Consider the following 25,685-nt stretch of genomic DNA (forward strand, 5'->3'; position numbering starts at 1 on the left):
GTTCTATGACGAAAGAGGAAGCAGATTTAGTGATGTGTCTGAATACAGGATAAATGGGGGAAAGTTCAGACAGATCGTGTTGAGGTTGTTGTGAACACGTCATCAATGTACTTGCATAATATGTATAATTATGATATGTAGGTATATATGGGTGTACTTTAGGAGGCTATTTGATGTTTTTTTTTCCCATTGTTAAAAAAAGTGTTGATACAAATAGCATTTCCTTATTGACTATGGTTTCAGAACACAGAAATTGATTTAAAAGACACAGGCTAATTTTAAAACAAATTCAGGTTTAATGTACTGAATAAGATGTACATACAAAAAATACATAGTGCTTATGCATATTGCATAAATCATAACAGCTTCTTCATAAAGAATGATACTATGTCAATGGAAAATCTATATTATATATAAATATTATACATAAATGCTTAGTAAAATATTAGCTTCTCTCTCTTCACTGCTGTTTTCTTTGCTTCTTTAGAGCCAACACTTTGTTCCTAAAGAAAAAAGAAAATCATTTTAGTTGACTAAAACTATTATTACTTTTATTCAAATAAAATCTTTTAAGAAAACACTGCTTATGCTTACATCAGATTCTGGATGCTGTCTCTCACCCAGGGCTGAGAAGGATCAGCACACACTCTTCTGTGTCCATACGTGTAAAAACTAAAAAGAGGATAAGAACAAATGATTTTAATATTATTATTCAAAGAAGCACATGACAGAAGAGGAGAGGGATGAAAAAAGAAAGACGTTGCATGAGTATATGTACAGTATATGAAACTCACATGACAGCATTGATGTTGCAGTTTGCATTGATGTCCTGGATTGAATATCCTCGGATTAAATTAGCAGGGAGCTGTCCTTTGGAATATCGCCTGCAACATCCTAAACAATAAATAAGAAATAAAAGAAATATATTAGCATATACAATGTCTGTTCTATCTTCAAGCTCTATTTTTTTGTGCTCATTTTCAGTACCTTTACACAGTACAAAACACATTGAAAGTATATAAATCTAAAGGCATTCATAAATTAAAAGAAACAAGTAATATGACATGCCAAGAGCAGTTTACAAGTACAGAGTTTTGTCTTTCCAGCTGCATAGTGATAACAGAGAAAGAGAAAGTCTTACCCCAAGCAGCAGTGTCTTGACAGAACAAGCTGACTATCAGAAGCAGCACAAGTGTGGGAGCTCCACCTCTAATCTGGGCCATTATGTCTGAGTTACTCTCTGGGCGGTGTGTGTCACTCTGTCTGAGAGCAAGAACTTTATACCTCCCATAGTGGAAAACCCAACACCTGTGGATTTTCCATTTGCGCTTAAATCAGACTTTCACTGCAATGAGGAAGAGGTTTACATAAAAAGGAATTTGGGGAAATACTGAGGTTCGGCATGCCTGATATTTAATGTAGTGTGTCCAACAGTGATGAAATAGCATTGAAATATTTTTAAAGCACAATTGATTCAATAGCAGCTGATGATTACTCTCAATTATGTAATCACTAGTTGCTTACATGTATACCTATACATACATGCCCTTGTACTGAGATAAGAGATAACTGTCATTATTAAAAATCTGAAGCAGTGCACAGTTAACTTCAAGCTGTAACACTATAGATAATTATGTTTAAAAATTCTAGGTACAGCATGCCCCTTTTAATTCAAAACATGTAGAACAGACAATCAGAAAACTAACTTCATTTCTACATCAACAAACCACTAAAGGCTAAAATCAACCTCTTTTAACAAGGCAGTTAAAAAACAAACAAACATTGGAGTGATGTGCATTATTACCATACTGTGTATTTAAAGTATTTTAAGATTTAATGTTGTTACCGGGCGGCACGGTGGTGTAGTGGTTAGCGCTGTCGCCTCACAGCAAGAAGGTCCTGGGTTCGAGCCCCGGGGCCGGCGAGGGCCTTTCTGTGCGGAGTTTGCATGTTCTCCCCGTGTCCGCGTGGGTTTCCTCCGGGTGCTCCGGTTTCCCCCACAGTCCAAAGATATGCAGGTTAGGTTAACTGGAGACTCTAAATTGACCGTAGGTGTGAATGTGAGTGTGAATGGTTGTCTGTGTCTATGTGTCAGCCCTGTGATGACCTGGCGACTTGTCCAGGGTGTACCCCGCCTTTCGCCCATAGTCAGCTGGGATAGGCTCCAGCTTGCCTGCGACCCTGTAGAAGGATAAAGCGGCTAGAGATAATGAGATGAGATGAGATGTTGTTACCAGCCCTGTGATGACCTGGCGACTTGTCCAGGGTGTACCCCGCCTTTCACCCGTAGTCAGCTGGGATAGGCTCCAGCTTGTCTGTGACCCTGTAGAAGGATAAAGCGGCTAGAGATAATGAGATGAGATGTTGTTACCAATAATTCATAAAGGTACCGTATTGAACTGCACAACAGAGGGTTTCTCTATCAGAGAAAGTTCTAATTAGAACCTGTTTAAAAACCTAGTGTTGATCATTAAACCCCTGAGAACCCCCTTTTGTTTTTCAAAAACTGTGTAACAATGCAAAACCCACACTCATAAGCATCGTAAAATCATGTTTACAGTTTTATTTATTGATTGATTTATTTATTTTTAAATCCATGAATCATGAAAAAGTACTGACAGATAAGTTCTTATAAAAGTTATGGGAACAACCTACAGATAATAGTGTAGGCTTTCCTCTTCCTGAACCATGTTTTGTTTCATTTATTTATTTATTTATTTAGTGATGTAGTTGTGTAGCTACAAATGAAAAAGTGCAGACTTAAAGTAATTTATTTTAAAAATTATTGTAGTCTAGGACAATACTTAAATCATTGGCACCACAATCAACACTCAGTGTTAGAAAAAGAACCCCATGAGAACTGCAGGGGCTCTTGTAGTGTGTGTGGGCTACAAAACAAACTCAGCTCTTATTTTCTAGGTCATGACACAACATGCAACCATAGTCTTTAAAATCAAAGGGGAAAATGTGATATCCACTGTATTAACTAGGTCATGGCAGAGACTTATGGGTTTAAAATGTTCCCTTATATTTCATCATGGCTTCCCCTTTAAACCTGCAGAATTTCCAGTGTCACTTATAATCATGTTTAGAATATCAGACATTTTGTCATCTGAACTATGATTGAAGAATCTTTGAAAACTATAACTTAGGCAACATTTTAATTCAGGATAGCATACAATACAAATCATATATCAAGTAAACAAGAATAGATTGGCAGTAAATACACTCCCAAAAATAAAGGTACCAAACTGCACCTTTCCTCATTGTTGGGGTAGTACTATCAAGAGTATGTGTTTTGTACATTTTAATATGCATATTTTTAGGGTGCATAATTGTACATTAAGGAATAATGATGTACCTTTTAAAGATTTGCTCTCAAAGCCAAGTAAAGGTACACTTCATACTAAATATCTCATCTCATTATCTCTAGCCGCTTTATCCTTCTACAGGGTCGCAGGCAAGCTGGAGCCTATCCCAGCTGACTACGGGCGAAAGGCGGGGTACACCCTGGACAAGTCGCCAGGTCATCACAGGGCTGACACATAGACACAGACAACCATTCACACTCACACCTACGGTCAATTTAGAGTCACCAGTTAACCTAACCTGCATGTCTTTGGAGGAAACCGGAGCACCCGGAGGAAACCCACGCGGACACGGGGAGAACATGCAAACTCCACACAGAAAGGCCCTCGCCGGCCCCGGGGCTCGAACCCAGGACCTTCTTGCTGTGAGGCGACAGCGCTAACCACTACACCACCGTGCCGCCCCATACTAAATATACAAGAGGATATTACCAGCACAATGAAAAGTAAAAGTAGTTTAGTGCTGTTATGTCTTATGGCCCTTTTCCACTACCCTTTTTCAGCTCACTTCAGCCCGACACGGCTCGCGTTTCGACTACCTCAGAGCAGCACGACTCAGCTCGCTTCAGCCCTACTCAGCACCCAAAACTCGCACGGTTTTGGAGTAGGGCTGAAGTGAGCCAAACCGAGCTGAGTGGGGCTAGGGGTGTGAGGAGACACTCCCCTGTGCACTGATTGGTGAGGAGGAGTGTCCTCACATGCCCACACACGCCCCGCGAGCACGCTGGGATCTGTAAACACCGTAAACCCGGAAGAAGAATAATTACGAATTACGAGAATTTCTGAAGCCTTATGCGCCTCGCCTCATCTATACGTTCTTGCCAGTATCTGTTGGCGTTGTCGGTGACAACAAGCCACAGCACCAAGACCAGCAACACTAACGACTCCATGTCCTCCATGTTTATTGTTTACTATCCGGGTCGTGAGACTACCGCTTAAAAGGTCACTGATGTCACTGTTTGCGCCACCTAACGACATCACGTGACGTCCACCCACTTTCGCTAACTCCACCCAATGTGTCCACCCACTTCCAGCCAGCACAGTTCAGCGTGGTTGTAGTCGAAATGCAACTCCAACAGCCCCACTCAGCTCGACTCAGCCCAACTCAGCATGGCACGGCTCAGCCCAACTCAGCCACGTTGGTAGTGGAAAAGCGGCATTAGAGTGCATAGGAGTACACAGTAATGGTCTCTGTCAAAAATAAAAAACAGGTCAAAAACTCAGGTGTGACATACAACAATTTTTAAAAGCACACCTATACATGTGTGTATACATGCTTGTGCCTATACCGCAATTCAAACTGGGAAAACCCAGTGGAGGCTTGCGAGACTTCATGCACTGCAAACAACAGAGGGTCTAGCCACCTATCCCAGTTTTTAGCCTCCCCTTGAATGACCTTACGAATCATGTTCTTAAGTGTTTTGTTAAATCGTTCAACCAGCCCATCCATTTGCGGATGATAAACACTAGTATGAATCGATTTAATCCCCAGTAATTTGTACAATTCGCATAGTGTGCATTGACATAAACGTAGTGCCTTGATCAGTCAGGATTTCTTTTGGAATCCTGACTCGGGAGATAATACAGAAAAGTGCCTTTGCAACACTGCATGCTGATATATATATATATATATATATATATATATATATATATATATATATATATATATATATATATATATACATACACACACATACTGATCAGCCATAAAATTAAAATCACTGACGGGTAAAGTGAATTACATTGATTATTTTGGTACAATGGCACCTGTCAAGAAGTGGGATATATTAAGCAGCATGAGAAGACTCAGTTCTCGAAGTTGATGTGTTGGAAGCAGGAAAAATGGGCAAGCATAAGGCTCTGAGGACGTTGACAAAGGCTAGTGATGGCTAGATGACTGGCTTGTGATGGCTAGATGACTAGACCCAGACCCAGTCATCTAGCTAGATGGCTAGATGACTGGGTCTGAGCATCTCCAAAATGGCACCTCTTGTGCGGTGTTCCTGATATACAATGGTTAGTACTTACCAAAAGTGGTCCAAGGAAGGACAACCAGTGAACCGGCAACAGGGTCATGGGTGTCAAAGGCTCACTGATTTGCATGGGGCACGAAGATCCAATCCTACACAAGAGCTACTGTAACACAAACTGCTGAAAAAGTTTATGCTGGCTAAAACAGAAAGGTGTCTTTTCTTTTTAAAAAATTCACTATTTTTCTTCATTCTGATGTTTGAGATGAACATTACCTGAAGCTCTTGACCTGTATATGCATGATTTTTCCATAGAACTGCTGCCATATGATTAGCTGATTTAGATAGATTAGATGTAAAGATGTTCGTATTAAAGTGGATGGTGTGTGTGTGTGTGTGTGTGTGTGTGTGTGTGTGTGCAGATAGATAGATAAAATGACGAGGACCATCCATTTTCCAGTTTCTTTCATTTACTGGTATAGAAGAATGTATTTGAACAAAGCAGCTTTTAATGGCCTTTCAGGAACAGAATGTTCATGTTGACAGATGCTTGACCTAAATTCAGCTTTCTGTGCAGCTCACAAATTCCCCCGGTCTTCCTCTAACTAAACATCCCCCCAAATTTTCCACAGGTTAATGTATATTTAAAAAAAAAAATCAGCATCTCCAAATGCCATGTATCTGAGCCAGTGTGACCAGTTGGGAAGTGGGCTTATTAAAGTTCATAATTACTAGTTTCAGTTATAAATTATTTCTGTCTCATCTCATGTATGATTAGACTGTAAAGACAATAGGTTTGCTACTCATTAAAGATGCCAACCAATAAGCACGATGTGAAGTTTCAGTAACCAATATACAGTTTATGTGCAGTACTAGTCAAAAGTTTGAACACTCCTTCTAATTCAGTGTTTTTTCTTTATTTTTATAAATGAAAAGACACTTCATGTCTTAAAGTAATGTCGAGGTCTTTTCTCTTTACTTAGGTGAGTGATTGTTGACTTGATATGGATTACTACAGTTGTGGAATTGAGGTATTTCACCTGACGTCACAGGGTCACGTGACGCCCCAGTGTCCGCCATTTTGAAGGTCAAGCTAGCTAATGTCAACAACATAGTAGCTAGTATGTTACTGTAGCAATGTTTACGTTCAGTCATTTGGATGACTGTTAAAACCTTTCAGTCTCAAGTTTTTCCTTTACTGTATTTACTAGTTTACTGTAATTATGATCTGGCAGCTATTTACACCGGATCCAGTGTAAATAGCTGCCAGAGCGTGCTCCGGCTTGCTCCCCCTCAAATTAAGCAGCGCGCTCCGGCTTGCTCCCGGAGTGCTCCGGCCGAGGTTCTGGAGCGTGCTCCGGCTTGCTCCCCCTCAAATTAAGCAGCGCGCTCCGGCTTGCTCCCCCTCAAATTAAGCAGCGCGCTCCGGCTTGCTCCCGGAGTGCGCTGCTTAATTTGAGGGGGAGCAAGCCGGAGCACGCTCCGGCAGCTATTTACACTGGATCCAGTGTAAATAGCTGCCGGATCATAATTACAGTAAACTAGTAAATACAGTAAAGGAAAAACTGGAGACTGAAAGGTTTTAACAGTCATCCAAATGACTGAACGTAAACATTGCTACAGTAACATACTAGCTACTTTGTTGTTGACATTAGCTAGTGCTAACAGCTAGCTGCTAGTACACTGCTACAACACAGACACCGACCTTAATAATACAGTTCTTGGTCATTGCCTGGTAACAGCAAATTTATAACAGGCCATGTCTCAACAGACTAAGAAGTTATTCCAATGACATTTAATAACATTTTGTTTATCCTGAGGACCGAAAGTAAACGAAAATGTGAACAACCCTTAGCTGTAATAAGATGGCGACCACCGGCTCCAGGGACGACCCACTGATGTAGGCATGTTACCCAGCCTGACACAAAATATTTGTAGGCATCCAAACTCTTATACGCTTTCAGATCAATACCTGTGTATGGCGATGGGTTTTTAACGACATTGGTATACAGATCATGTGGGCTGAAGTCAGGTAAAGACGAGGGCTTCGTGTACTTCCGTACGTCAGTGAACAGGTGGAAGCAGGTAAACGTCGTTCTCTAAGTCTGCTAACCTCAATTTTTGCAAATACCTCTCCCTTTGCTCGCCCTGTAAATGCCCTACGTCGCTGGATAGTGAAGGTGTTTTCTGCATCTCGCTCCTTTTTCTTTTATGTTTTTCGTTTGTCGCCTTCCTCGCATTCAAACTGATTCGAGCCGTGATGTCCAAAATGGCAGCCTAACGATGCATCACATGACTTGGTCACGTGGGTGAAAAACCTCAATAGGGCTATTTACTGTATTTTATTATTTACTATTTACTGTTTGATCTCAAATGCATTAAGAAGGCAAGAAATTCCACTAATTAACTTTTGATGAGGGATCTGTTAACCGAAAAGCATTCCAAGTGACTACCTCATGAAGCTGGTTAAGAGAACGCCAATAGTGTGCAAAGCATCAAGGTAAACGGTGGCTATTTTGAAGAATCTAAAATAGGACAGAATCATATTTAGGAACTTTTTTTAACACTTCTTTGTTTACCACATAATTCCATATATACAGTATATTCCATATGTTATTTCATATTTTGGTGTCTTCAGTATTGTTCTACAATGTAGAAAAATAGTCAAAATACAGGGAAAAAAAACCTATGAATGAGTAGCTGTGTCCAATCTTTTGACTGGTACTGTATATAAAGTAAAATATATAATCCAAATATCAAGGATCAGAAATTTTCAAATTCCTTGGATTTATTGGTATAGAAAAATTTATTTGAAACAAAACAGCTTGTAATGGCCTTCTAAGAACAGAAATGTTCACAATGACAGAGTTGTTTGACATAAATACAACTTCCTGTGCAGGTCAAAAATTCCCCACTTTCTTCCTCTAACTAAAGATCCCCCGAGTTTTTTTTTTCCACGTGGAAAAAAAACCTTTTGTACAGTTTTGTGTATAAAAGCAGCTTTTCCAAATGCCATGTATCAGAACCAGTGTGTCTGATTGGGACAGGGGTTTATTCTATTATCCTTGCTTTGTAATCTTTTTCCCCTGGTGTAGACATTATTAAGAGACTCATTACTTTACACAATGATCAAATCTCTGCCTGTCTTACTCATGGCGTTGGTGCTGTTGTGTTTGCCTCTGGGAGAAACCAGTAAGTAGAATACAACTTTAGATTTTACACTTTCAATACACTCACTAAACTATGTTTCATTAAATGAATATGAATCTCAGTGTATGTATTACATGCTGGGTGGTACATATTGACATAACTGTAATATTAGGCTCAACTAGCTTCATGCATACATAGTAAATAGTGCTCATTCTAAATCTGAGTAGTATCTAAGCAACAAAACAATAAAAGCACACTACATTATATTACATTATGTTATATTACATTGCTATTGTTTCCTTCTATCTTGCTCTTTAATTTTTGAATAGTCCTTTTTGGAGTACATACACAGCAAATTCCTCAGTGTTGAATTAACACTTTCAGAGTTAATTTGTGTCCAGTTGGACCTATATAAACACAGTAGGGTGTTAAATCAACACTCTGGGTGTTAATTCAACACTGGGGATTTTGCTGTGTATATGAATTTTGTGCATTGAATCTAAAGTATATCATCCTGTGTGCAGTGAGATGTTGTATGAATTTTGCATCAAAACCTTTGCCTCTCAATCGACTGAAAGACTTCACCATACAGGACGCAACTACTGTCTGTCGACTACATGCTGTAATGTAAGTAAACATTTAACACTTATCTAAATACAACATTATATTAGTTTGCACTTATCCCAAACACTTTAAAGACTGTACAGTAGCAAGTCTTCTAGAGAACACAGTCTTAAATATTGTAATAAATACTAACATTGTAATAAATTATAATAAATACTCACTAAGACTAATGAATTGATTTTTACTTATGACTGTTCAGCTCTAGAAAGTTTTTTTTCAGTCAGTTACTTAAGTTTTAACATAATAGTATCTTTATGAATTTAATTAATTCACACTTAAATGAACAAAATCACTTAAGATAAAATCTGTAAAATGATAGCATGTCATTAGAGTTACATAACGTTTGCTGTTCTTTGACATGTTCCAGGAATTTTGCTAATTAATACTGAATTATGTAATTGTGTATGAAAGGTGTTTGAATCTTACTTTAGATATATTATGAGTCTCAGGCTGGACTAGAGTGCAAGTTGTTAATTTGTCAGAATATGTGGTTACTTGCTATTAATATACAGTGGTGCCTGAAAGTTTGTGAACCCTTTAACATTTTCTATATTTCTGCATAAATATGACCTAAAACATCATCAGATTTTCACACAAGTCCTAAAAGTAGATAAAGAGAACCCAGTTAAACAAATGAGACAAAAATATTAGATTTGGTCATTTATTTATTGAGGAAAATGATCCAATATTACATATCTGTGAGTGGCAAAAGTATGTGAACCTTTGCTTTCAGTATCTGGTGTGACCCCCTTGTGCAGCAATAACTGCAACTAAACATTTCCAGTAACTGTTGATCAGTCCTGCACACTGGCTTGGAGGAATTTTAGCCCATTCCTCTGTACAGAACAGCTTCAACTCTGGGATGTTGGTGGGTTTCCTCACATGAACTGCTCGCTTCAGGTCCTTCCACAACATTTTGATTGGATTAAGGTCAGGACTTTGACTTGGCCATTCCAAAACATGAACTTTCTTCTTCTTTAACCATTCTTTGGTAGAACGACTTGTGTGCTTAAGGTCATTGTCTTGCTGCATGACCCACCTTCTCTTGAGATTCAGTTCATGGACAGATGTCCTGACATTTTCCTTTAGAATTCGCTGGTATAATTCAGAATTCATTGTTCCATCAATGATGGCAAGCCATCCTGGCCCAGATGCAGCAAAACAAGCCCAAACCATGATACTACCACCACCATGTTTCACAGAAGGGATAAGGTTCTTATGCTGGAATGCAGTGTTTTCCTTTCTCCAAACATAACGCTTCTCATTTAAACCAAAAAGTTCCATTTTGGTCTCATCCTTCCACAAAATATTTTTCCAATAGCCTTCTGGCTTGTCCACGTCATCTTTAGCAAACTGCAGACAAGCAGCAATGTTCTTTTTGGAGAGCAGTGGCTTTCTCCTTGAAATCCTGCCATGCACACCATTGTTGTTCAGTGTTTTCCTGATGGTGGACTCATGAACATTAACATTAGCCAATGTGAGAGAGGCCTTCAGTTGCTTAGAAGTTACCCTGGGGTCCTTTGTGACCTCGCTGACTATTACACGCCTTGCTCTTGGAGTGATCTTTGTTGGTCGACCACTCCTGGGGAGGGTAATATTGGTCTTGAATTTCCTCCATTTGTACACAATCTGTCTGACTGTGGATTGGTGGAGTCCAAACTCTTTAGAGATGGTTTTTTCACCTTTTCCAGCCTGATGAGCATCATCAACGCTTTTTCTGAGGCCCTCAGAAATCTCCTTTGTTTGTGCCATGATACACTTCCACAAACATGTGTTGTGAAGATCAGACTTTGATAGATCTCTGTTCTTTAAATAAAACAGGGTGTCCACTCACACCTGATTGTCATCCCATTGATTGGAAACACCTGACTAATTTCACCTTCAAATTAACTGTTAATCCTTAAGGTTCACATACTTTTGCCACTCACAGATATGTAATATTGGATCATTTTCCTCAATAAATACTGTAAATGACCAAGTATAATATTTTTGTCTCATTTGTTTAACTGGGTTCTCTTTATCTACTTTTAGGACTTGTGTGAAAATCTGATGATGTTTTAGGTCATATTTATGCAGAAATACAGAAAATTCTAAAGGGTTCACAAACTTTCAAGCACCACTGTAACATTAAAGTGATAGTAATCTTAAATTAATAACATTCTGTTATAGTCATGTTAATTGTCTCTTTCCCTCTTTTGCAGATTTACCACAGTGACAGGAAGAAAGATTTGTGCCAGTCCTGATTCAACATGGGTTAAAAATGCTCTGAATTACATGAGTAAGTTCACCATTACACTGATTTATAAAAGCATTTCCCAACTGAAGTTAGTAGTCTGGCATGAGGATAATAAATAATAGTTATAAGTATTGTGTTATTTACTGCCCGAAATGTGAACACATGCTTTGGGTGTATTGTTGAGGACTTTACTGATGAGATACACTCTGTTGCAGGACCCAGCAGAAAATCCAAACCAAAAAGAGGATGAGAAATGAGGAAATAGGATGAGGGGGGAAAAGGAATGATAGAAAGATAGAATTACTTATGATTCCTTTTTTCTGGTTGGACATTGCACTGAATTTGCTGGGATGCTCACTCTTTGGAAGATTGATGACTGTCTTGAAGTATCTCCACTTGTAAACGACCCTTCTCGCTTGAGAATAATGAATTTTAAATTATTTGGAGATGGACTTGAACCCCTTCCCAGGTTGATGAGCGGCAAGAATTGATTTTAGTAACACCTGCGTGTTAATTACTCTTTAAATGATGTGGAAGTAGGAAGGATATACTTATTATTTTTCCCCACCTAGTTTCTGAATGTTGCTGAAAAATGACCACATACTGAAAGATATATTTTTTTAAAAGATTTGTAACAAATAAAAACACAGAAGGAGGACATTCATACTTTTTTCTGCCTACTTTCTTTAGCCCCATGACTCTGTGTGTGTGTGTGTGTGTGTGTGTGTGTGTGTGTGTGTGTGTGTGTGTGTGTGTGTGTGTGTGCATACACACAACACCGATTCCAAAAATGTTGGGCCGCTGTGTAAAATGTAAATTAAAAACAATGCAATGACTTGCAAATCCCTTCTGACATATGTTATTCCACAAAATCGAGTTGTACATGAGCTGATAGCCAATGCAGCACCTAACACCTCATCAGCTATCAGCCATATATGAAAAGATTGAGTGTAATAACTGTTTTATTATATCCACATTCACTGGATTTTGAGACACAGAGTATTTTTATTTTTTGCACATTTGATAAATAAAAAACTTTATACAAAATGTCCGACAAACTCATTTATGCTTAGAATGTAAACAAACCGGCAAAATGACAGAAGCAAATTGTGAAAAATGCTAATAATAATAATAATAATTCTTGAAAAAAAGATACCATTATTCCATATTTTGTTGCTTTTTTAATTTTTAATGTTTGGAGGTTTTGCTTTCGAGTATCGTTTTTATTTCATCCTTGGTTGGTTCAGCAACATGCGCTGCTATTTTGTTTTTCTCTACTCACTGATAGCCTAGTAGTGGAGTAGCCAATCAGAGCACGCAATTGCTCATATCCAGTGAATATGGATAGAAATAAATATTCCCATAACTGTATATATTACTGTTCCAAGTGAGTGTGATTAAATGTAAATCAATAAGGATGGTGAGGTTCATCTCTAGTGTGCACAGCATTATCCTTGGGCCAGCTCAGTTTGATGTAATTTGGCTTTTCACCCTGTAGATGGCACAAAAGTACACATTGACGTCAGACGGTTGCCAGTACTGTAATAATAAGGTTATAAACATTGCTTTATATGCACAGACTTTTGTTTTATCTTTTCTCAACATTTATTCGGTGCCTATTTCCATCTACCAGATGAATTTCCACTATTACTTCACAACAGCCAATATAAGGATGTAGGCAACTACAAACAGGCTACAAAGAGTAGAATATTCCAGTCACTGTTAATACATTTACATATAGAAGAAGAAACCTTTGTCACATGCACACTTTAAGCACAGTGAAATTCATCCTCTGCATTTAACCCATCTGAAGCAGTGAACACAAGTGCACACATACCCAGAGCAGTGGGCAGCCACACCAGAGCGCCCGGGGAGCAGTCAGGAGTCAGGTACCTTGCTCAAGGGCACCTCAGCCCAAGGCTGCCCCACGTCAACCTAACTGCATGTCTTTGGATTGTGGGGGAAACCAGAGCACCCGGAGGAAACCTACGCAGACACGGGGAGAACATGCAAACTCCCTCGCCGGCCAATGGGTTTGAATGCAGAACCTTCTTGTTGTGAGGCGACCATGCTAGCCACTACACCACCGTGCCGTGGATTAGATATGCTACATATACTAATTTTGCATGCTTTGAAGAGTCAGGATACTTAGTCAGTTTGCATTTAGTTGTTAGTTGTGTGGTACCAGTTTCAATCCATGGGAAGAAAGCCATAGTTCTTGAACATGCATGCCTGGTGATTTAATAAATAGACCCAAAATTACCAGGAGGTAAAGAGTACATTTGGAGAGGTAGGTGAGAAGGAATGCATGATCAAAACATTGTGGCAACACCTTACAAATTAGCAAACAAACTGCATGTTGAGTTGTTGGGACTTAAACTGTGCATAATATAGTCTCTAAAATTAACATTATCTCACCATGGTCCTATCTGAAGGTCTTATTTTACTTTTTCTGCTGAACATGGTGGTGCAGGGCAGAGCCCTGCCATCTCATATCTCCAGGGTCCCCAGCTCAATCCTGAGCTCAGGTCCCAGTCAGCGTGGAGTGTGTTTGTGTGAGTTTTCTCAGGGTTCTCTAGTTTTCTCCCACTTCCCTAAAATATAGCAGTAGGTAGATTAGATATGCTAAATTGTCTCCAGGTGTGAATGTGTGTCTATGATGAAAGAATGAATGAGGAGCATGGTTTTGTTTCTCTCTCCACAGAGAGTGCATTTTGCTAGATTCATTAACAGGTTTATCATTGTCAGGGTTATGGTTCATCTGGAACCCCTGAACCCTTGGTTCAAGGTGAGAATACAACCTGGATGTAGGGCACCAAGCACACACGTTCACATCTAGGGGAAGTTTACTGTTGCTGAACCACATACTGAAATGGGTGGGTGCAAGAAAACCAGAGAACCTAGAGGTAACCAGAGATCTAAATTTATTAACAGTAATTTGTATTGGGCAGCATGGTGGTGTTGTGGTTAGCACTGTGGCCTCACAGCAAGAAGGTCCTGGGTTCGAGCCCAGCAGCCGGCAAGAGCCTTTCTGTGTGGGGTTTGCATGTTCGATCCCATGTCTGCGTGGGTTTCCTCTGGGCGCTCCGGTTTCCCCCACAGTCCAAAGACATGCAGGTTAGGTTAACTGGTGGCTCTGAATTGACCGTACGTGTAAATGTGAGTGTGAATGGTTGTTTGTCTCTCTGTGTATCAGACCTGCGATAATCTGGCGACTTGTCCAGGGTGTACCCCGCCTCTCGCCCATAGTCAGCCGGGATGGGCTCCAGCTTGCCTGCGACCCTATAGAACAGGATAAGCGGCTTTATCCTGTTCTACAGGGTCGCAGGCAAGCTGGAGCCTATCCCAGCTGACTACGGGCGAAAGGCGGGGTACACCCTGGACAAGTCACCAGGTCATCACAGGGCTGACACATAGACACAGACAACCATTCACACTCACACCTACGGTCAATTTAGAGTCACCAGTTAACCTAACTTGCATGTCTTTGGACTGTGGGGGAAACCGGAGCACCCGGAGGAAACCCACGTGGACACGGGGAGAACATGCAAACTCCGCACAGAAAGGCCCTCGCCGGCCACGGGGCTCGAACCCGGACCTTCTTGCTGTGAGATGACAGCGCTAACCACTACACCACCGTGCTGCCCCGATTTTGATAGTATATCATTTTAAAGAACTAACTTAGTGACGGTAGTAACTAGTTACATTTACTCCGTTACATTTACTTGAGTAACTTTTTGGATAAATTGTACTCTTAAGAGTTGTTTTGTTGCAAAATACGTTTTACTTTTACTTGAGTAATATTATTCTAAAGTAACAATACTCTTACTTGAGTAACGTTACTATTTTGGCTACTCTAAGATTACTCACTTCTGGGTAGAAAATAAGAATATAAATGTATTTGTGTTCCTTTGAGTGTTATTTTTGTAAAGATTTAATTTATTTTTGTGGTAGTTAAAGTTTAAAGTACATGAATTTGCTGATTATTATTACTATATTCCTAATTCTGTTTCAAAATGTTGCTTTCCACATATTTTTTAATCTTTATTGCCACAATAGAAAGAGCAGGGTGAGAGAGGAGACAGTGGACCAGAGGCCAACAGGGATGTTTATGCAGGGTCACAGGTGAGAAGAGAATATAACTAGCTATGTCACTACTACTATTCTTAATTCTATTTATAAATTTTACTTTATAGATTTATAGATTTTGACTTTAGATTTTGATAGTATATCATTTTAAAGAAATAAAGTCGGTTCCCTGGTGCTGTGCTGTTTGTGGTTATGTGGTTCTTTAGCTGCTAAGGAGAGGTGCAATTGAATGCGAGAGGATGATAAATCACTCAATAGACCTCTGAACAATTTGTCCCCCTCACTTCTAAAATGTGGGGCGGCACGGTGGTGTACTGGTTAGTGCTGTTGCCTCACAGCAAGAAGGTCTGGGTTCGAGCCCCGTGGCCGGCGAGGGCCTTTCTGTGCGGAGTTTGCATGTTCTCTCTGTGTCCGCGTGGGTTTCCTCCGGGTGCTCCGGTTTCCCCCACAGTCCAAAGACATGCAGGTTAGGTTAACTGGTGACTCTAAATTGACTGTAGGTGTGAATGTGAGTGTGAATGGTTGTCTGTGTCTATGTGTCAGCCCTGTGATGACCTGGCGACTTGTCCAGGGTGTACCCCGCCTTTCACCCGTAGTCAGCTGGGATAGGCTCCAGCTTGCCTGCGACCCTGTAGAAGGATAAAGCGGCTTGAGATAATGAGATGAGATGAGATGAGATTTATAGATTTTGACTTTAGATTTTGATAGTATATCATTTTAAAGAACTAAAGTCGGTTCCCTGGTGCTGTGCTGTTTGTGGTTATGTGGTTCTTTAGCTGCTAAGGAGAGGTGCAATTGAATGTGAGAGGATGATAAATCACTCAATAGACCTCTGAACAATTTGTCCCCCTCACTTCTAAAATGTGGGGCGGCACGGTGGTGTACTGGTTAGCGCTGTCGCCTCACAGCAAGAAGGTCCTGGGTTCGAGCCCCGGGGCCGGCGAGGGCCTTTCTGTGTAGAGTTTGCATGTTCTCCCCATGTCCGCGTGGGTTTCCTCCGGGTGCTCCGGTTTCCCCCACAGTCCAAAGACATGCAGGTTAGGTTAACTGGTGACTCTAAATTGACCGTAGGTGTGAATGTGAGTGTGAATGGTTGTCTGTGTCTATGTGTCAGCCCTGTGATGACCTGGCGACTTGTCCAGGGTGTACCCCGCCTTTCACCCGTAGTCAGCTGGGATAGGCTCCAGCTTGCCTGCGACCCTGTAGAACAGGATAAAGCGGCTAGAGAGAATGAGATGTTAGGTCTTGTGTGAGAGTCACGTCAAATTTCGTTGAAAGCAAGTATAACAAAGATTTCTTATCATATACCTGGCAACCCTGGTTCAGTCTCTGTATGAATGGCAGGGCGCTATGCAACGTGTCGTCTTTCCGGAAGTGTGCATCTTGGCTTAGGCTGGTATTTCTCAATTTATTGTCCTTAATATGCGCAGTATGAATTTAAGGAGAGCTGAATAGACAGACGCGATTATATTTTGCCCGTAATAGGTAGTCGGTTTTGTTGCACTGATTACAATGCAGAAATTGTCAGTATTTCAACTAACTGGTAGAGAATTAGCTGTCTAGCTAGCTCCGCCCAAGGTAGGTAACTTTCAAAACATTGAGTTCTTTTTGATATTTGGGCTCGTTATGAGTTTTCCTTTGGGTTATTAATCCATACTGTATACTAAATGTCACTGATGTTTCAGTCAAATATTACTACACATCTGTAGGAAATGGTTTTGGTATAGAGGGTTATTAATTTAAAACCGTGTTCCAGTTTAAAACAAACAAACATGAATGATAATTAGATGAATTTTTATTACAATTTTAATCCACTCTAAGTATTGTCAATAATGTTGAGGATCTAGTTTTCAGAAATGAATACAGACCAACAACTCGCATACAGCTGTAGTGGAAATGATCATGAAATAACATCGCATGCTTTGCTCGTCCGTGACTCACAGACTTGGTTGCTATAGAGATGGCAGCTGAGAAGGATGGGCTTTTTGAGGATCCAAACTTTGCAGCTGATGATTCCGCCCTCTTCTCAGACTACACCACGCCCCTTTCCAGACTCACTGGTAAAGTCACCTGGCTCCGCCCCAAGGTAATCTTATAGGGATTCTGTCCCATATGATGTGCATCATTTGGAAACTAATGTATTGCCAGTGGCGGCTCCGGAGATTTTTCCTTAGGGTGGCAAAGGAGGGGCATAGGTTGGCGATGCAGCAGTTTATACAAATCGTAGAAATCATTTTTACTTGCGCTCAAGAAAGACTCACAATCAAGTCATCTTGTCATATCGATGACGAACAATTTGTAACCATGGTTGAACATTGTTAATTTAACAAACTAACTTTTACAGTCTTGGACTGTCCTCTGGACTCCATTGAGGTGGTGGGTGAGAGGAGGATGTTAGCCAAGCTGACCTCAATCATGGATAACCCCTCTCACCCCCTACATGAGGCTGTGGGGGCTTTAAGCAGCTCGTTTAGTAGTAGACTGCTACACCCACGGTGTAAGAAGGAGAGATACCGCAGGTCATTCATACCTACTGCTGTCAGACTGTATAATACCCACAATTTGTAACGTAGCACCAATAACCTGTTTGTCGTTATATTTGCACTACTTCACCACTACTACCTCTGCCATCTCTCATCGATGCAATTATTATGTGCAATTAATATAGGCCCTAAACTATTTTTATGCATACTTATATATATTATTTATGTATATATATATATATATATATATATATATATATATATATGTGTGTGTGTGTGTGTGTGTGTGTGTGTGTGTATATATATATATACAGAATCTACCTGTAATGTGCAATTTTTCCGAGCCTCTCAATAAGGTAATTTTTCTATACTTTTTCACGGTAGATAATGCAAATAGCCCTCTGTATTTAATCCTTTGTTTGTCTAATTTTTATTTCAGTTTTATTTGTTATCTGTTTGACATTTTCTTGCTACTGTAACACGTGAATTTCCCCGATGTGGGATGAATAAAGTGAATCAAATCTAATCTAATCAAAATTAAAGGAACAGTCCACCGTACTTCCATAATGAAATATGCTCTTATCTGAATTGAGACGAGCTGCTCCGTACCTCTCCGAGCTTTGCGCGACCTCCCAGTCAGTCAGACGCAGTCAGACACGCTGTCACTCCTGTTAGCAATGTAGCTAGGCTCAGCATGGCCAATGGTATTTTTTGGGGCTGTAGTTAGATGCAACCAAACTCTTCCACATTTTTCCTGTTTACATAGGTTTATATGACCAGTGACATGAAACAAGTTCAGTTACACAAATTGAAACGTGGCGATTTTCTATGCTATGTCTGTGAAAGGGAATACAACTTTCACATTCCTAATATCAAGCTACTCCTGAGCCAGAGACAATGTCAGAAGTGTCTTATCTGGGCTAAGGAGAGAAAGAAATGGACTGTTGCTCAGTGGTCCAAAGTCCTCTTTTCAGATGAAAGTACATTTTGCATTTAATTTGGAAATCACGGTTCTAGAGTCTGGAGGAAGAGTGGAGAGACACAGAATCCAAGGTGTTTGAAGCCCAGTGTGAAGTTTCCACAGTATGTGATGATTTGGGGTGCCATGTCATCTGCTGGTGTTGGTCCACTGTATTTTATCAAGTCCAAAGTCAACACAGCCATCTACCAGGAGATTTTAGAGCACTTCATGCTTCCATCTGCTGACGAGCTTTTTGGAGATGCTGATTTCCTTTTCCAGCAGGACTTAGCACCTACCCACAATGCCAAAACTACTACCAAATGGTTTGCTGACCATGATATTACTGTGTTTGATTGGCCAGCCAAGTTGCCTGACCTGAACCCCATAGACAATCTATGGGGTATTGTCAAGAGGAAGATGAGAAACACCCGACCCAAAAATACAGATGCGCTGAAGGCCACTATCAAAGCAACCTGGGCTTCAATAACACCTCAGCAGTGCCACAGACTGATCACCTCCATACCACACCGCATTGATACAGTAATTCATGATAAAGGAGCCCCAACCAAGTATTGAGTGTATAAATGAATATACTTTTCAGAAGTTGGACATTTCTGCATTGTAAATCCTTTTTTTGATTGATCTTAAGGAATATTCTAATAATTTGAGATACTGGATTTCTGATTTTCATGAGCTATAAGCCATAATCATCAAAATTAAAACAAAAAAGGCTTTAAATATTTCACTTTACATGTAATGAATATAGAATATAAGAAAGTTTACCTTTTTGAATTAAATTATGAAAAGGAACTTTTTCATGGTATTCAAATTTTTTGAAATGCGCTAGTATATGGGTGGCATGGTGGTGTAGTGGTTAGCACTGTTGCCTCACAGCAAGAAGGTCCTGAGTTTGAGCCTAGTGGCCAGTGAGGGCAGAGTTTGCATGTTCTCCCCATGTCTGTGTGGGTTTCCTCCGGGTGCTCCGGTTTCCCCCACAGTCCAAAAACTTGCAGGTTAGCCTAATTGGTGGCTCTAAATTGACCATAGATGTGAGTGTGAATGGTTGTTTGTCTCTGTGTCAGCCCTGCGATAACCTGGCGACTTGTCCAGGGTGTACCCCGCCTCTCACCCATAGTCAGCTGGGATAGGCTCCAGCTTTTTTTGTCACAATATATAAATACAGTTACAATAAAATGAAACGAGAAGCAGATAATGATAAAATTTCTAAAACTAAATCTTGTGACAGGTGGAAGCTACAGAACTTTCATCCCAATTGATAAACTTCTCCTATAAATAAAAAAATATATATAAATAAGTCTTTATATAATTTGATCTTATTCTTCAAAATTATCAAAGTTTATGGGCTATAAAATAGGGTTCAATAGTCAAGTAAAGAGTTAATGAGGTTTGTACTGTGACAGTTGATTATGATAGTAGCTAATTGCATGTTTCTTAAATTGCGATAGTTTCAATTTCGTTGACTTAGCTTCAGTTGGAAGCTTATTCCAGAGACCAACTGTTCTTGGGAGGAAGGTGGCTCTGTAGTAGGTTTTCTTGTGGTGTTGAGGCTGAATATAGTTATTTCTGTCAAAGTTCCTTGTGTTGTAGGAGGATGCAGAAGGTAGGAGGTGCTGTTTGAGGTCACTGTCAATTGAGTTGTTTCTTATCTTGTATAGGAGAATAAGGTCAGTGATGTTCCTTCTATGCTCCAATGGTTGGAGCTCGAGTATGCGGAGTCTTTCAGTGTAGCACATGTCTTCTGGATAGTTCAGAATAAACTTTGTTGCCCTACGTTGAATATCTTCAATTAGCTTGATATGTTTCACAGTGTATGGTGACCATACACTGGAGGCGTACTCAAGCTGCGGTCTTACCAGCGAGCAATATAAAGTCTTCCTTGTTGCCACCTCTTTAATGTGTCTTCCACAAGTTCTCTTCACCAGTCCTAGGGTCTTATTCGCCTTCGCACACTTATCCTCGATGTGCTTGTTCCATTTTAGGTCACTTGACACAGTAACACCAAGGTCTTTTGTTTCAGTTGCATATTCAAGGACCTGATTACCAAGATGGTACTGGTAATTAGTGGTTTGGATTCTTTTCTTAGACATGTTGACGACTTTGCATTTGGAAGCGTTGAATGACATGTGCGAGTCAACACTCCAGCGGTGAATACAATCAATGTCATCTTGAAGGGATTCCTTACATGGTTCAGATTTGATAACTTTGTACAGCTTCGAGTCATCAGTGAAGAGGGCAAGTTTGGAGTCACCTTGTACATAATCTGGGATATCATTGACATAGATAAGAAAGAGAAGTGGTCCAAGTATGGAGCCTTGAGGAACACCAGATGATACGGGTAACCAGTCAGAATAAGCACCATCCAAGACGACACGCTGCTGTCTGTCACGCAAATAGCTCTTGAACCATTGAAGTAGAGATCTTGAGATCCTGTATGACTGCAGTTTGAATAACATCAATTGATGTGATACCTTATCAAATGCCTTTGATAGATCAAGATGAACCACATCAACTTCATTACCACTAGCTGTACTTTCCACGATATTATGGTAGACTGTAATTAGCTGTTGATTTCCTCTTTTGGAATCCATGTTGTAGGTGGTACAGATAAGGAAACAAATGGTGATAACAATGATCGAAGACACTCCATTCTAGCGTTTTAGAGTTGATATTCAGCAGGGAGATCGGTCTGTAATTAGCAACGATAGATGCGTCATCTCGTTTATGAATAGGTGTTACGTTGGCGCATTTCCATTTATTAGGAACTGTTCCTAACGATAGAGACAAGTTGAATAGTCAACACAGCGATGGTGCGATAGCTTGAGCTGTGTTCTTTAAAATCATCCCAGGGATTTCATCAGGTCCACTTGCTTTCTTTGGATCCAACAAGTATAGAGCTTTCATCACACCATCAAAAGTGAGCTGGATACTTGACAAGCGAGGAAGAAATGTTGCAGTTGGAGTGTTGTCAATGCTTGGAGGTGTTGTATCATGAGTAATAAATACAGAGTGGAAGAATGAATTCAGCAAGTTAGCTTTGTCAACGCTGTTTGTCACAAAGGTTTGACCATCACGGAGGTACGTGGGACTAGTATGCTGTGTCATGGATGATTTGACGAGTGACCAAAAACGCTTGGGGTTCTCAAACAAAGAGTCTCTGAGCTTGGAGGCATGATCTTTCTTTTTACAAGCAAGCTTCTGTTTGGTTTTTCGTCGAAGGTCTTTAAATTTGGACCAGTCATTTGGGCAGCCAGTTCTTATTGCTTTTTTCCTTTGTGCGTTTTTCTTTCTAATTAGAGACAGAAGTTCCTTGTCTAACCACGGATGACCAGGATTTCGCACATGCACTTTGGGGACATGTTTTTCAACAGTAGATAGAAACAGATCACACCAGTTGGACAATGATGCATCAACGTCGTTGTTCACGAAAGCCATGTCCCAGGGAGTGTGAGAGAACTCGTCATTCAGTCCCTTCCAGTCTGCATGCTTGAAGTTGTAGATGACCCGGTTGGAGACAGGTTTCTTTGGGATGTTAAAATCTAAGGTAAAGCTGATCAATTTGTGGTCTGTTTGGAGAATATCAGTAAAACCACATACATTGCATACTTTTTCTGGAATATTTGTAAGGACTAGATCTAAGATGTTATCTTCTCTTGTTGGGAAATCAACCATTTGACATAGATAATTATCACGTACCAGTTTGGAGAAGAAGTTGTGGTTACAGTCATTGGATGTTGCCGACTCAATATCCCAGTCCATGCGAGGTAGGTTAAAATCTCCACAAATGATAACTTGGTCAAACTTGGCACGTGTGGTCAGGCACAGGGACTTTTTTAGTTCTTTCAGACATTCATTATCAGAGTCTGGTAGTCTATAAAACACTATTACAGCCAGCTTTCGTCTGCAAACCGGACGAAGTTCATATACCAATGTCACTGAGTTGCTTTCAAGGTCTTGACGTTGTAAGCTATGCAGGGAATTCTTTACAGCAAGCATAACTCCTCCACCTGATTTATGTTTTCTATCTCGTCTGTGGATGGTAAATCCAAGGTTGGGGAGAAGTTCACTATCCTGAATATCAGATTTCAGCAAGGTTTCTGTGACTGCAATTAAGTCCATATCGATAGACAGTGTCTGTAGTTCATCCATCTTGTGAACAAGGCTTCTGGCATTAAGGTACAAACAGTTCATCAGTCGCCCTTTTTTCCTTCCAGTAGATTTTGAATTTGACATCATCTGTTCCAGAATGACTATAGATGGTTTAATTTTATCACGCGTGCTAATTGCTTGCCTGCAACCCTGTAGAATAGGATAAGTGGCTACAGATAATGGATGGATGGATGGATGGATGGATGGATGGATGGATGGGTTAAAAATATACATACACTCACTTGATTATTAATTCAGTGGTGTTGAAAGTTCGAAAATTTCTTTTAATTACCCAAGGCCCCTTAACTTCCTGTTAGTGACCATGATTGACTACAGCTGGTAGCTTCTCTGTGCCAACATAAAGTGTTTGTTTGAAAAGTACAAGGTATTGGGAGGTGTAGCCACTTTGTCATCCTCAGGTGGGAGGAAATTGGTTTGGATGGTCAGGAACAACCCAGGAATCACCAAGGCACAGACCTGTCATGAAATGGAAGCTGCTTGAACACCAGCATCACTATCTACAGTCAAGCCAGATTTACGTTGGCGTGAACTAAGAAGCTGCCATCCAAAAAAGAAGTCCCTGCTCTAAAATCAACACAGTCAAGCTTGACTAAAGTTCGCGGTTGACCACGTGGACCAGGCGTGTAGTACTCGAGTCCAGGACTCGGACTTGAGTCCGACTCATGCCCTAATTTTAAAGACTTGTGACTCGACTTGGACTTGAGCAGTGATGACGCGGACTTGTGCATTAACTGCATTAGGACTCAGAAAATGGAGACAAGGACTCGGATTTTTTCTTTTTTTTTTGGTAACATACCATAATAATTTGGCATAAGATAATTCTATCTACACTAATTTTGTACTAATTTCGTGTAAGAGTGTCACACCTGCACACCTTGGTGTGTGCATAAGATACTAGTGCATCTCAAAAAATTAGAATACCATGAAAAGTTCCTTTTTTCATAATTTAATTCAAAAAGGTAAACTTTCATATATTCTATATTCATTACATGTAAAGTGAAATATTTAAAGCCTTTTTTGTTTTAATTTTGATGATTATGGCTTATAGCTCATGAAAATCAGAAATCCAGTATCTCAAATTATTAGAATATTCCCTAAGATCAATCAAAAAAAGGATTTACAATCCAGAAATGTCCAACTTCTGAAAAATATATTCATTTATACACTCAATACTTGGTTGGGGCTCCTTTACCATGAATTACTGTATCAATGCGGTGTGGCATGGAGGTGATCAGTCTGTGGCACTGCTGAGGTGTTATTGAAGCCCAGGTTGCTTTGATAGTGGCCTTCAGCGTATCTGTATTTTTGGGTCGGGTGTTTCTCATCTTCCTCTTGACAATACCCCATAGATTCTCTATGAGGTTCAGGTCAGGCAACTTGGCTGGCCAATCAAACACAGTAATATCATGGTCAGCAAACCATTTGGTAGTAGTTTTGGCATTGTGGGTAGGTGCTAAGTCCTGCTGGAAAAGGAAATCAGCATCTCCAAAAAGCTCGTCAGCAGATGGAAGTACGAAGTGCTCTAAAATCTCCTGGTAGATGGCTGTGTTGACTTTGGACTTGATAAAATACAGTGGACCAACACCAGCAGATGACATGGCACCCCAAATCATCACAGACTGTGGAAACTTCACACTGGGCTTCAACCACCTTGGATTCTGTGCCTCTCCACTCTTCCTCCAGACTCTAGAACCGTGATTTCCAAATTAAATGCAAAATGTACTTTCATCTGAAAAGAGGACTTTGGACCACTGAGCAACAGTCCATTTCTTTCTCTCCTTAGCCCAGATAAGACACTTCTGACATTGTCTCTGGCTCAGGAGTAGCTTGATATTAGGAATGCAAAAGTTGTATCCCCTTTCTTGAAGATGTCTGTTTGTGATGGGTCTTGATACACTGACACCAGCCTCAGTCCACTCCTTGTGAAGCTCTCCCAAGTTCTTGAATTAACTTTTCTTGACAATCCTCTCAAGACTACAGCCATCCCTGTTGCTTGTGCACCTTTTCCAGCCACCCTTTTCAGCAATGACCTTTTGTGGCTTACCCTCCTTTTGGAGGGCATCAGTGATCATCTTCTGGACAACAGTCAAGTCAGCAGTCTTCCCCATGATTGTGGTTGTGTGTACTGAACTAGACCGAGAGATACACTGTGTTCATACTGTTTTACTCAAACTCGAAATTAAATATTCTAATATTTTGAGATGGGTTTTTTATGTTTTTGTACTGTATGCCATACTGATTAAAATTAAAATAGAAAAATGCTTGAAACATTTTAGTTTATGTGTAATGAGTCTATAATACCATATATAACATTTTCACTTTCTTAAATAACTGATGGAAAATATTGAACTTTTTCACAATATTCTAATTTTTTGAGATGCACTAGTACACTCTTGGGCACACTCTGGACAGCATGCATGCCAAGCAGACTCTCTTGTGCGTGCTGTAAACGACTCGCACCTGCTCAGGATTAAGGTGCAAACAGCGCGCCTATATAAAAACTGTGAAAACACACTTGCTTTGCGAAGCATTGAGATACATTGCTGACACATTACTGAGTCTTATTTCCTTGTTTGGTTTCCTGATCGCTGATTTCCTGTTTTGTGTCTTTGATTC

The 25,685-nt window shown here is 40.2% G+C and overlaps 3 protein-coding genes across 5 annotated transcripts in view; 2 read left to right on the forward strand and 1 right to left on the reverse strand.

Moving 5' to 3' along the window:
- Positions 1 to 273: 273 nt before the first annotated feature.
- ccl20a.3 (chemokine (C-C motif) ligand 20a, duplicate 3) lies at positions 274 to 17,356 on the reverse strand. The gene is made up of 6 exons (XM_060905396.1): positions 17,306 to 17,356; positions 16,746 to 16,853; positions 1,142 to 1,328; positions 795 to 894; positions 595 to 672; positions 274 to 503 (listed from the first exon to the last, which is right to left on the reverse strand). The coding sequence occupies exons 1-6, from the start codon at positions 17,354 to 17,356 to the stop codon at positions 461 to 463; spliced, it is 567 nt and encodes a 188-aa protein (XP_060761379.1). The 3' UTR covers positions 274 to 460.
- ccl20a.4 (chemokine (C-C motif) ligand 20a, duplicate 4) lies at positions 8,377 to 12,012 on the forward strand. Its single transcript, XM_060906034.1, has 4 exons — positions 8,377 to 8,530; positions 9,013 to 9,115; positions 11,314 to 11,390; positions 11,564 to 12,012. The coding sequence occupies exons 1-4, from the start codon at positions 8,464 to 8,466 to the stop codon at positions 11,596 to 11,598; spliced, it is 282 nt and encodes a 93-aa protein (XP_060762017.1). The 5' UTR covers positions 8,377 to 8,463; the 3' UTR covers positions 11,599 to 12,012.
- capn10 (calpain 10) overlaps positions 16,785 to 25,685 on the forward strand; it is a 79,089-nt gene continuing 70,188 nt past the window's right edge. For 2 of the 3 annotated variants that reach the window (XM_060906030.1, XM_060906032.1), the window contains exons 1-2: positions 16,785 to 17,015; positions 17,381 to 17,523. In XM_060906030.1, coding sequence (XP_060762013.1) covers positions 17,398 to 17,523 — 126 coding nt within the window. In that variant the 5' untranslated portion in view covers positions 16,785 to 17,015; positions 17,381 to 17,397. The remainder of the gene's footprint in view (positions 17,016 to 17,380; positions 17,524 to 25,685) is intronic. The other variant, XM_060906031.1, reaches the window with a different exon arrangement.

This window comes from Neoarius graeffei, chromosome 23 (genome assembly GCF_027579695.1).
Source record: "Neoarius graeffei isolate fNeoGra1 chromosome 23, fNeoGra1.pri, whole genome shotgun sequence".
Classification (NCBI taxonomy): Eukaryota; Metazoa; Chordata; class Actinopteri; order Siluriformes; family Ariidae; genus Neoarius; species Neoarius graeffei.